Source organism: Hemitrygon akajei, chromosome 1, assembly GCF_048418815.1.
Source record: "Hemitrygon akajei chromosome 1, sHemAka1.3, whole genome shotgun sequence".
NCBI lineage: Eukaryota > Metazoa > Chordata > Chondrichthyes > Myliobatiformes > Dasyatidae > Hemitrygon > Hemitrygon akajei.
This window is the reverse complement of record NC_133124.1, coordinates 70211933-70225289: the sequence shown is the minus strand read 5'-3', so window position 1 is coordinate 70225289 and position 13357 is coordinate 70211933. Positions and strand designations below refer to the sequence as shown.

General features: G+C 40.3%; 1 protein-coding gene across 3 annotated transcripts in view; it reads right to left on the bottom strand.

Moving 5' to 3' along the window:
• Positions 1-13357, bottom strand: part of abcb8 (ATP-binding cassette, sub-family B (MDR/TAP), member 8) — a 77950-nt gene that overhangs the window by 42287 nt on the left and 22306 nt on the right. For all 3 annotated transcript variants that reach the window (XM_073045153.1, XM_073045162.1, XM_073045172.1), the window contains exons 4-5: positions 11932-12026; positions 3917-4022 (exon numbers count right to left, since the gene is read on the bottom strand). In XM_073045153.1, coding sequence (XP_072901254.1) covers positions 3917-4022; positions 11932-12026 — 201 coding nt within the window. The remainder of the gene's footprint in view (positions 1-3916; positions 4023-11931; positions 12027-13357) is intronic.

Sequence of the window (13357 nt, the reverse complement as noted above, 5' to 3'; positions counted from 1 at the left end):
TCAGCATATAACAATAAACGACTTTGAACTTTGTCTTTGAACAAAGCTTTCTTTTACATGGCCCATCAGTGATTCATCCCTACCTGTTCTCCCATCATCCGAGTCATTCAGTCTCTCCAGGTCTCACTCTTATCACAGACAATCCCTTTCCATTCCCTAACTTTCCCCCTCCTGTAACTTAAAACAGCTTTGATTCCTATAAAACAATAACTCCTCTTTTTTTTTCCGCAGCTGCTGCCCGACTTCAACAATTGTCCCACTATCTCCTCCTCTTCCTCATCATGACAAGGTCAGGCAGCATCTGTGGAGAGTGAAACAGAGTTTGGGGAGGGGTGGTCTAGGGTTAAATCTTTCACTGCTCCTGTGAATCAAAGGCTTCATGCTACTCAAGAGGTGTTGAAGCAGGAGAATAAAGCTCAGATTGCACCCATTTCTGGTGCTTTGTTTACTCAAGTGCCAAACTAGGGCATGATTAATGGTTGTGTTAGGGAGAAGAAGTTTTAATAATGAGTTATGGTGCAAGATGTATTAGGCATTAATGCAAGCCAAAATTTGCCTTCAGTTCAAATGTAACAAGTAGTAATCTTGATATTATAAAGACATCTGTGCAAACAACTTGCACTCTCTGTGAAGACAGTAGGTGTTGACTCACAGCAGGAAGACATGTGGTTTGGAAATTAAGATGATTATGAGACATTCCAGTATGCATTGGCCTAAGGTACAGGTAATAAGGCCATAATATGAAACCAGCCATCAGACATCATCAGCTAAGATGGTTTTCACCACTGATACAGAAATCAAAGAAGGTCCCAGTCACCATTTCTCCACTCAGCACATCAGACATGGCTGTTGTTATATTTCTTCTGTAAGTCAATATCTGAGATGTTTGTGTATTTACAGAGACAGCCCTGTGGCTATAGAAAAATGTTTGGAAAACTGATTTTGTTCTCACAAACTTTTAGATTATCCATGTGAATGACTTGGTGCCAACAAAGGGCCTTGCCAGTTAAGGCTGTAAACATGTAATTCTATGGAACCATTTAAAACATTGCAGTAAACTATGTAATTGTAACCATTGAAATTTATGTTATATTTGTGGGTAAAAAGTATAAAAACTAACTGTACTTTGAATTCAGAGAAATTACTCCAAGAGATTCTCTCACCAGGTCTCTCTACTTGTCTGTCTGTTCCATCTACGGCTTTGGTCTCCATGCGTCTCATTTGACATAATCAAAGAACCTTGCCACCTTGGTCATTCTCTCTTCTCCCCTTTCCCAGAAGATATGAAAAGCTTCAGAACATGTCCCTACAGGCTAAAGGATAGTTTCTATCCCGCTGTTATAAAACGTCTGAGCAAAACCAACGTATGTTCAGGTAAAGTCCTCAATCTAACTTATTATACTTTTTGCACTTTATTTGTTCTTCTCTGCACTTCTTTTGCACTTTCTTTATCGCTGAAACACTACATTCTGCATTCTGTTTTTCCTTTTGTACTACCTCAATATAAATCAGAATTAGGTTTATCATCTTATGCACTTGTATATGGAATGGTCTATCCAGATGATATGCAAACAAAAGCTATTCACTGTCCCTCAGAACATGTGACAAATATAAACCAATTACCAAAGTCACAACTTGTCACTAAAAGTGATGCGGAATTGGGAGTTTTTGCTCTAATGGTTTTCTCCCACGTAGAAAGGGTAGAGTACTCCTGCTCTTTTTCACACAACAGCTGCTTGCTGAGCTTCCACCTGCTGAGTCATTTGCAAGCTGTTCACTGGGAAAGCTGCCAAGAAATGAGGGGAAATGGAAAGGGAGGAAAATATAAAGGGAGTGGATGGGGAGGATGAAATGATATCTGAGCAGTCACTTTCACAATGGATTGGTCTGATCACACCACAAGCTGCATTCGGGCAGCTGGCACTGGGACCCCTTGCATCGTGCAATGCTGTTGCATACTTGTCAGTGCTGCCCATGTATGAGCCTGATGTTCAAAGTTGAAAGCTTAAAGTAAATTTATTATCAAGTATTTTGCTATATACTACCTTGAGATTCATTTTCTTGCAGGCATATACAGGAGTAAAAGAAATAGAACATAATTTACAAAAAAAAGATATAAACTGTCAAAGATTGGTAATCAATGTGCAAAAGAAGACAAAACTGTTCAAATAAAACATAATGCTGAAGAAACACACACAAAATGCTGGTGGAACGCAGCAGGTCAGGCAGCATCTATAGGGAGAAGTGCTGTCGACGTTTCGGGCCAAGACCCTTCGTCAGGACTCTGAGGAAAATGATTTGTAAAGGGTCCTTGAAAGTGAGTCTGTAGATCGTAAAATAATTTTAGAATCATGGTAATTAAAGTTGTCTAAGTTGGTTCAGGAGCCTGATGGCTGTAGGGCAATAACTGTCCCTAAACCTGATGGTTTGGGACCCAAGACTTCTGTACCTCTTGCACGATGTGACAAGAAGCCATGGTCTGGATAGAGGGTGTCTTTGATGATGGATGCTGCTTTTCTGTAGCAGTATTCCATGTGAATGCACTCAGTGGTGGGGAGGACTTTGCCTGAAATCGACTGGCCGTGTCCACCACTTTTTGTAACCTTTTCCTTTTCTTGGTATTGGTGTATCCATATCAGATCCTGATGCAACTAGATAGGAAACACCCCATTGTGCATCTATAGAGATTTGTCAAAGTTTCTGGTGACAAGCTGAACCTATGAACATAAATTCAGTGCCCAGTGGGTACCCTTCAAATCATATAGAGATCCTGACTTCTTAGGTCCTTGGTTCATTATTTGATGGCTATTGAGAAACACGCTACATGTTTGTGACAATAACATAATAAATACCCTGGGAAGAAGATACCTGTGTTAGAGTAAACCACGACAGAAAATAAATGCCTGGTCCAGTTCTCCAATGTACTGCAACAGGAAGTTGTTGAAACTTGTCAAGTCATTTACAAATGACCTTTATGAATGATAAGGCATCAAAAGGGTTAACATTCCTTTTGTTTTTATACCTCTATTTTCTTTGCATTTTGCTGATATTCTCTCCCTTCCTCTATGGGCAGAAGATACAAAAGCCTGAAAGCATGTACACCAGGCTCAAAGACAGCTTCTATTCTGCCATTTAAAGATTACTGAACGGTCCTCTAGTATGATAAGAGACTCTTGATCTCACAATATACTTTGTTATGACCTTGCACCTTACTGTCTATCAGCACTGCACTTTTTCTGTAACTGTAACACTTTATTCTACATTCTGCTATTGCTCTCCCGTGTACTACCTCAATGTACCGATGTGTTGAAATTATCTGTATAAATGGCATGCAAAGCAAAATTTCTTCACTGTACTATAGTACATGTGTCAACAAATTTACCAATTTATTAATTTAAATGCTAGACACCATGCAACTCTTTTTAAAATGTATTTTCCCAACCAACCATGTCAAACTCTTCCTTCACAACTTCATAATTTCTTTTATTAAGTTTTATAACATATTATCTCGGGGTATTTTACATCTGTCCAAGAAGGCAGGAGGAACCCAAGTTTCACATCTCATCCCATCCTCTCCAACACTGCTGCAATCTTTTACTAATGCCCTTCCTGTGGCGGTCTGTATTCTTTCAGTCCTATCACTCGGACTAAAGTTTTCCCTCAAGAGGTGTCTCTCTGGCAGTGCAGCATTCCTTTGACATTGCCCTTGTGATAGTGTAGTACGAGCTTGTTACTGAATTGGAAGACCTGCCTCAAGAAAGAGTATATTCTGCAGATTGGGGTTCAGCCTTCTTAAGTCCAAGGTAAGATTCAGCCTCACACATGTGTACTCAATATGGATGTAGAATGGAAGCAAACTCAGATCTTTGTGATTGACAGTGTTGATATATCCCAGCCCAAATCCCAATTAGCTCACCTGAGAAACCACCAATTTGAAGGAGGATTTAAACTCCTGGATATCACTGGTTAGGCGACTCACCAGATGTCCTGTCCGGGTAGCATCATAAAAGGCCACATCCTGCCTGACACCAAATCAGAGAAAGAAAAAAAGCTCAGATGGATAGAATATTCAAATAGACCTTTTCATTTAAGTTTAGATACTCATACCACCATTGAATTAGAAGTGTGAAGCAATGGTTTATGTGGATTCCTCACAAATACCTCCCCAAACAAAGCAACACTTATCATCCCTCTTATAACATAAAATTAGAAAATCTTGCAATTATTCAGCTGTTCAGTCAGAGTTAATGTTTCAGGCCAGTGAGCTTTACTTTTCATATGAAACTAATTCCAGTGCTGGGATAGGAAGGAGCTGCATCAACAGCACTTGAACTGGGATGGGAACCGGTAGAAAGGGTAAATAAGGAATTGGTAAACACTTTAAACTAGCAAAATGGGGTGCTGAAGTGGGATCTGTAAGCAGCTAAATGTGCAAACAGGAAAACAGAACACAGAAAGAATCAATTGCGGGAGGACATTAATAGCGAGGGTACAAATAATTACAGATGGAAATCTAAAAAAGGTGATTACCAATAAAGTGAGGAGACAATGATCTCAAAGGCAACACGAGTGAATCTGCAGATGCTGGAAATAAATAGAAACACAAAATGCTGGCAGAACTCAGCAGGCCCGAAATGTAGTCACTACCTCCTCCCATAGATGCTGTCTGGCCTGCTGAGTTCTGCCAGCATTTTGTGTTTCTAGACAATGATCTCACCTGGTTCCTCAACACCACCTCTTTGGTCAAGAAAGCACAGCAGCAGCTCTACTTCCTGAGGAGATTGAGGAAAGGGAGGCTCTCCTCCCCATTCTAACTAATTTTAACAGGAGCAACATAGACTGTGTCCATACCAGCTGCATCACTGTCTGATATGGGAAATGCAAGCATCTGACCACAAGCTCCTACAAAGGATGGCAAGGACTGCTAAGAGGATCATCGGGGTCTCTTTTTCACGCAGAGATATTTATCAGGAGTGCTGCGCACACAGAACCCTTAGCATTGTCAATGATGCTTCAATCTGTCCTACAATGTCTTTGACCCCCTACCATCAGGAAGGAGGTATCATAGCATTCTAACAAGAACTGTTAAGGTGGGAAACAGCTTCTTCCCCCAGGCCGTATAAGATTACTGAACTCCCTGCCACCAGTCACGAATCATGAAGCGACAATAGCGTTATACTGTTTACTTTAACTTGTGTCATAAATGCACCTTATTATTTATTAATTTACTGGTGGTAATAATACTTTATGTATTTGAGTTATAAGTAAAGTGGATTCTGGTTAATTAGGATACATTGGGACCAGTAATTCTGGGCCCGATTAAGCAGTAACCCAATTATCCCATTTCACGGAAATAGTTAAAAAGTACAAAAAAGACACACTGAGTAACAATTTATGTATTTAAATGAAATATAGTACAAATTAGAACACTACCAATACTACAACAATACTAGAAAACTATATATGAGTTCCTAATAGTTATTGACGGAGGAATTCATCCAGTATACACAATGAATAAAAACAGCGCCAACACCTAGTGCAGATAATGGACTATCTTCATACAATGTTTTTGATGATTGCATATTCCAAATCTTCATTTTCATCCTAACATTCAAAATGATTGTCCACACATTCAGATTCTTCATAGTTCCTAACTGTGTCATCTCTCAGACACAATGGTGTCAAGAAAACAATCTCCGCCTTAATGAACAAAAACAAAGAAGCTGGTTGTGGATTACAGGAGGAATGGAGACGGGCTAACCCCTATTGACATCAATGGATCTGGGGCTGAGAGGGTAAACAGCTTTAAGTTCCTCGGCATAAACATCACCAAGGACCTCACGTGGTCTGTACACACCAGCTGTGTGGTGAAAAAGGCACTACAGCGCCTCTTTCACCTCAGATTGTTGAGGAAGTTTGGTATGGGCCCCCAAATCCTAAGCACTTTCTACAGGGGCACAATTGAGAGTATTCTAACTGGCTGCATCACTGCCTGGTATGGGAACTGTACCTCGCTCAATCGCAGGACTCTGCAGGAAGTGGTGCAGACAGCCCAGTGCATCTGTAGTTATGAACTTCCCATGATTCAGGACATTTACAAAGACAGGTGTAAAAAAGGGCCCGAAAGATCATTGCGGACCAAAGTCACCCCAACTACAAATTGTTCCAGCTGCTACCATCCGGGAAATGGTACTGCAGCATAAAAGCCAGGACCATCAGGCTCCGGGACAGCTTCTTCCACCAGGCCATCAGATTGATTAACTCACGCTGAGTTGAGTGTATTTCTATGTTACATTGACTGTTCTATCTATTATAATTTTTTATAAATTACTAAGATTGCATGGGAGTAAAGGATAGTACCTTTAGACGGAGAAATATTGTAAAGATTTTTACTCCTCATGTATGTGAAGGATGTAAGAAATAAGGTCAATTCAAACATGTTGAGGTAGTGAAAGAGTTTAATTTTTCACTCCAGCTGTTTCTGGCATCTCCAAGCCTGAATGCTTGAAACTGCATGAGCAAAACAGTTCAGAATTGTCTTACTGTTTTTTCTTGCTGTCAGTGACCAAAATCACTGGTTTTTGAACACAAGCACATGCAACTGATGCTATTTAAAAACTGTTCATTCTAAGCACCGTGTAGTATCTGACAACTACACAAGTCCACATGACTGACTCAAGTTAGAACCTGTTCAGCAATAATCTATCTGCTCCAATTAAGCAGCACGGTGTCCCAAATACACAAAGGGAATCCTGCCAATGTTCTTGATTAGTTTTTGGTCTTTAAGAGTAGTTACAAATAAGTGGCTGACCAATTAACACCAATGGCCCAATTAACTGGATCCACTGTACTGAGATCTACACCTTGGTCAGCAGGAACATTGTTTCATTTGGCGGTATACATGTGCATGGTTGAATGACAATAAACTGAACTTGAAATCCTATTAAAATAAGTTAAGATGTTTATAAAGTTATGCACACAGGGTATGTAACAGACCAGAAGAGTTGGAGCCAATCTTGCATGGAAGGAACTAGGTACAGAGCGGGCTGAAAGGATTAAAGTCAGGTGGATTAGCAATACTCACAGGGGACAAAAATATAGTGGTAGAAAGAAACCTACAAAGGAAACCGAAATAGAATCCATATGTAGCACAAAGCCCAAAGTCAGAAGCTACCAGGAGCTGGAGGATGGTGTTGCCAGTGTGACTTTGTGGTCCTGTTGGTGAGAGGTTTGTTGGACCTGCTCATGAGGCTTCACTGGGCCAAGTCTCCAAGCAAAGTTACTTTCTGGGCAATCAGAGCCAAGTGACCCACTCTCTCCCTGGCATTTGTGGGAGAATTTTGGCTTACAGTAGAAGGACAGCAGCCACTTCTTGATGGGAGCAAACACAAGGGTAACAAATAAGGTTAGATAATTCATTCAAGGGCATAGAAGCACCTCTTGCCTGACTTCTGGAGAGATTGCAGAGCATGGGAGTAAAGGATAGCACAAAAGAAGGTTGTGGGTAGTGTGTTCCACAATAATCAGTGCTGGGATCACTGCTCTGGAAATCTGAAATACAAACAGAAAATGTCAAAATGCTCAGGAGTTCAAGCAACATCTGCAGAAAAAGTATTTCTAGTATTTTCCAATTATATTTTTGAGATAATTGCTCTTCACAATTTTTGTTAAGGGATCATAGTGCTGGGATCATTGTTGTTTGTCATAGACATAAATAACTTGGATGCAAATGTTCTATGATCTGATAAATAAGATTGCTGATGACACAAATATTGGTGGAATTATGGATAGTGAGGGTGGTTGTGCAAGAATAAAGCAGGACACAGATCAGCTGGAGAGGTGGGCAGAATGGTGACAGAAGGAAGCTATTCCAAACAAGTATGAGGTAATACACTTCAGGTTATAGAGATTTACTGTAAACAGAGGGACATCAGAAGCAGTGATGTACAGAGGTATCTTGGGTGCAAGTTCATTGCTCCCTGAAAATGGTTAAATAAGTGGATCGGGTAGGAAAGAAGATGCTTAACTTGTTGCCTTTATAGGCAAACATTTTGAGTGTTTTATTTGGAACATCGTGTTGCTGCTATACAAAATGTGGGAAGGTCACACTTGGGATATTGTGTACAGTTCTGGTCACTACAGAAAAGATGTGGTAGCACTGAAAATGGTTCAGAAGTGTTTCAGCAGGATATTACCTGGAATGGAGAACTTTAGTTTCAAGAAGAGAATGGGATTTTTTTTCACTGGAATACAAGGGTCTGAGTGGTGACCTTGGAGAGGGTTATAAAATTATGAGAAGCATAGACAGATAGTCAAAGTCTTTTTCACAGGGCAGAAGAGTGTAAAACTGCAAGATATGCACTTAATGTGAATGGGAAAAGATTTAATAGGGACCTGTGAGGTAACTTTATCACACAGGGGTTATTGTGTATATGGTATGAGCAAAGGAGATGGTCAATCCCCCTTATGGTCTGACAGAAGATTTAATAGCACTCTTTAAAATTCTGCAAGGTTTTGATAGAGTTGATACACAGAGAATCAAAGGTCAACGAAGTAAGCTGTTTATCAAAAAAAAATTCAACAAAGAAGAAATATCTCTGGATTTCTTCTTTAGAATCACACCAGAGTAGCAAGAATGTGTAACTTGCTACCAGGGAGTAGCTGACGAGTTACATTCAACAGGTGGCTGGACAAGCTAATGAAGGAGAAGGAAATTGAGGGCTATGCTGTAGATCTAACCAAAGAAAGACATGAGAAGGCTCAAGTAAACACCTGCACAGTCAGAATTACATAGAATACATCTGCCAAGTATCATATGTAATCTTACACAAACTTTGCACCTCATTTGTTGCCTTATAACAACTGAAAGAACTTTCAACACATCTTGAAGAAATGCCACAGTGAAACAGACAACATCGTCTTCAATGAGGCATCACTGAATCATGGTTGAAAGATTATAGCTAGAAGCTTAATGTTTAAGATGCACATCGTATTGAAAGAATAAGTAGGAAGTCAGAAAGGGTGGAGTGACTCTGTTGGTAAAAATGAATTTAAATCATCAGAAAGAGGTGACATTGGATCAGAAGGTGTTGAATTGTTGTGGATAGAGCTAAGGAACTGCAAGGGTAAAAAGACCTGGATGGGAGTTATATACAGACCTCCAAATAGTAATAAGGATGTGGTCTACAAGTTACATGGGAAATAGAAAATGCATGTCAAAAGGACAATGTTACAATAGTCATGGGGGATTTCAATATGAAGGTAAACTGGAAAATCAGGTTGGTACGTGATTCTAAGAGGGGGAATTTCTAGAATGCCTATGAGATGGCTTTTTAGAGCAGCTTGTAGTTGAACCCTCTAGAGGATCAGCTATTCTGGATTGGGTGCTGTGCAATGAACCAGAATTAATTAGAGACCTTTAGGTAAAAGAACCTTAGGGGCAAATGATCATAATATGATCAAATTCACCCTGAAATTTGAGAAAGAGAAGCTAAAGTCAGATGTATCAGTATTACAGTGGAGTCAAGGCTATCACAGAGGCAAGAAAGAGGAATTGGCCAGAATTAATTGGAAAAGAACACTGGCAGGGACGACAGCAGAGCAACAATGACTGGAATTTCTATAAGCAATTCGGAAGCCCCAGGATATATACATCCCAAAGTGGAAGAGGTATTTTAATGGTAAGATGACACAACCATGGTGAACAAGGGAAGTCAAAGCCAACATAAAAGCCAAAGAGCAGAAATATAATAGAGCTAAAAACAGTGGGAAGTTTGAGGATTGAGAAGCTTTCAAATACCAACAGAAGGCAACCAAAAATGTCATTAAGATAAAGATGGAATATGAAAGTAAGCTAGCCAATAATATTAAAGAGGATTCCAAATGTTTCTTCAGATACATAAAGTGTAAAAGAGAAGCAAAAGTGCATATATTGGACTGCTGGAAAACAATGCTGGAGAGTAAGTAATGGGGAACTAGGAAATGGTAGATGAACTTAATAAATATTTTGCATCAATCTTTACTGTGGAAGATACTAACAATATGGTAGAAGTTCTGGGTGTCAGTGGTCATGAAGTGTGTGAAGTTACCATTACTAGGGAGAAGGTTCTTGGGAAACTGCAAAGTCTGAAGGTAGATAAGACACCTGGACCAGATTGTGTACACCCCAGGGTTCTGAAAGAGGTGACTGAAGAGATTGTGTTGGCATCAGTAATGATCTTTCAAGAATCGTTAGATTCTGGAATGGTTCCGGAAGACTGCAAAATTGCAAATGTCACTTGGCTCTTCGAGAAGGGAGAGAGGCAGAAGAAAGGAAATAATAGGCCAGTTACTTTCCACCAGCATTTTGTGTGAATAGGCCAGTTAGTCTGCTCTCAGAGGCTGGCAAGATGTTGAAGTCAATTGTTAAGGATGTGGTTTTGGAGTACTTGGAGCCATATGACAAAATAGGTTGTAGTCAGCATGGTTTCCTCAAGGGAAAATCTTGCCTGACAAATCTGTTGGCATTCTTTGAAGATGGAACAAGCATGTTAGACAAAGGAGATTCAGTTGATGTGTATTTGGATTTTCAGAACGCCTTTGATAATGTGCCACACATGAGGCTGCTTGACAAGCTATAAACCCACGGTATTGCAGGAAAGATTCTAGTATGGATAAAGCAGTGGCTGATTAGCAGAAGGCAAAGAATGGGAATAAAGGGAGCCTTTTCTGGTTGGCTGCTGGTGACTAGTTTTGAAGAAATAGGGAGGCTACAGAAGGACTTGGACAGATTAGGAGAGTGGGCAAAAAAGTGTAAGATGGGATACAGTGTTGGGAAGTGTATGGTCATGCACTTTGGTAGAAGAAATGAAAGGGCTGACTATTTTCTAAATGGAGAGAAAATATAAAAATCCAAGGTACAAAGGGATTTGGGAGACCTTGCACAGGATTTCCCAAAGGTTAATCTGTAGGTTGAGCCTGTGGTGAGGAAGGCAAATGCAATGTTAGCATTCACTTCAAGAAGACGAAAATATAAAAGCAAGGATGTATTGTTGAGACTTCATAAAGCACTGGTGAGGCCTCACTTAAGAGTATTGTGAGCAGTTTTGGGCCTTTATCTTAGAAAGGATATGCTGAAACTGGAGAGGTTTCAAAGGAGGTTCACGGAAATGATTCCAGAATTAAACAGCTTGTCATATGAGTGCCTAGGACTAGAGGACATGGCCTCAGAATAGAGGGGCATCCTTTTAGAATGGAGGTAAGGAGAAATTTCTTTAGCTAGGAAGTAGTGAATCCGTGGAATTCATTGCCACAGGCAGCTGTAGAGGCCCAGTTTTTATGTATATTTAAGGCAGAGATTAATAGATTCTTGATCAGTCAGGGCATGAAGGGATACCAAGGGAAGGCAAGAATTTGGGGCTGAGAGGAAAAATGGATCAGCCATGATTAGATGGCAGAGCAGACTCGATGGACCAAATGACTGAATCCTGCTCCTACATCTTCTGGTGTTATTACACAAGGAAACCTGACAATGCTGCTCTGTGAACTGATGCTCTTGCTTTTTACAACACATTGACAAATATTGTTAGGGTGATCCATAGCACTGTTTTAATCTTAGATCGCAAAATGAAGAAATTCTGAGGCCAGAATATCTACCTGCTCCTCACTGAACGCTTCACAAACTATGGTGTTTTTCAAGTGATTTTACACTGAATTCTTCATTAACAATTGAACTTTTTGCCAGTTCATTGATAGCTACAGATTACTTGGAGAAGACATGCTGTGGAGAAACAAGGAATCATTAATAACACCTCCTATATTTTGGCAAAAATGAGCAGGCAAAGTTCCTTCATCATTACTGAAAGCGTAAGCAAACTTGTCCATTTTCACATTACAATTTGTGAGACAAAATCATACAACAAGAAATGTTCCAACATAATAAAAATTTCACACCTGATCAGTGTTGCAAATAACTCCTTCCTCATCGCAGCAGCAACTCGTTCGCCAACTCTGGACAAGAGAGTGATATAAAAGCAGCTCAGGATTCCCTGGTAATCAGAAGGAGAAAAACTGATCTAGAGCAAGTGTAGGAAATTGCTTTTCTGTTAATGATTTTTACCTTCCATAAGGACAAAAATTATTCACGCATCTGAACACCTGAACTGCCAAAGGACAGAAGGTTGTGTGCAATAGGTGCTGGTAAATGGTATTTGTATAGATGGGCGCTTGCTGGTCAGCATGCACATGAAGAAGATTGGCTTTATCTGTCATATGTACGTCGAAATATCAAAACATACAGTGAAATGTATTATTTGTGTAACTCCTGCTTCAGCTGTCAGCTTAATATAGGGGATGATAGCCCCCACCCGGACTGGCCAAACTTAAGAAATCTCGTTTGGGTGGATGCTGCGTGATGTGTCCCCGTTACAAATCAGTACCATGAAATAACAAACAGTACACAAATGCAATTAAACGATTGAGCTTTATAATTCTTAACTTGACTATATGGTTAGTAAAGAAAACAAAAAAAGAAAAAAAGTGCTCATTCTCATGAAACAGTCTAATGCGCAAACGTTGGAGCTCACTGATAGGCCGTTCGTCTACCATCGACCCCCTCAGATCATCGCTGACCTTTGAACCCTCGCTCCAAGTCCACTCCGTTCGAGTTCTACCAAGACTCTCCATTCGTGACTTCTCTCCTCATTTCTCCCCAGCAAGACTGCAAATTCCTGGCTCTCAGACACACAAGAAAGAACAACATCCCGCTCATTGGCTAACATGCCCCATTATCTCTAGTCATAACCCAAACGTTGCTGCTACAGAGAAACCACCACCTTAGCAGTGGAACATTACAGAGAAGCCATAACATTAGCAGTGAAACCTTACAGGGTGTTACATTTGCCTCAACAACCACACAGACTGAAAAAAATGTTGAGAGCAACCCCTAAGTGTCACCATGAATCTCACACCAACAGGGCATGCCCGCAACTTACTAATCCGAACTAATCTGTACGTCTTTGGAATGTGGGAAAAACTGGATCACCCGAAGGATACCCATAAGGTTGTGGGGAGAACATGCAAACACCTCGCAGACAGCAGCAGCAATTGAACCTTCACTGCTGGCGCTATAAAGCATTATGCTAAGTTTTATGCTACCACACCACCATAGTAAGCCAAAAAGCTATTTCAGTGCTGTATGAAAGTCCCCAGCATTGAGGCCTTCTCTCTTAGGTTTCAACTGCATACCAAGGCCAGAGATCTGATGTTCTACTAAATTTTCTGCTCCCAGGTTAGACATAGCCAGAGAGCTCCCGGTGGTCAGAGTAAAGACTAAAGAAATGATGTAGAACAAAACAGCCTAGGCCCTCCATTTTCAAGC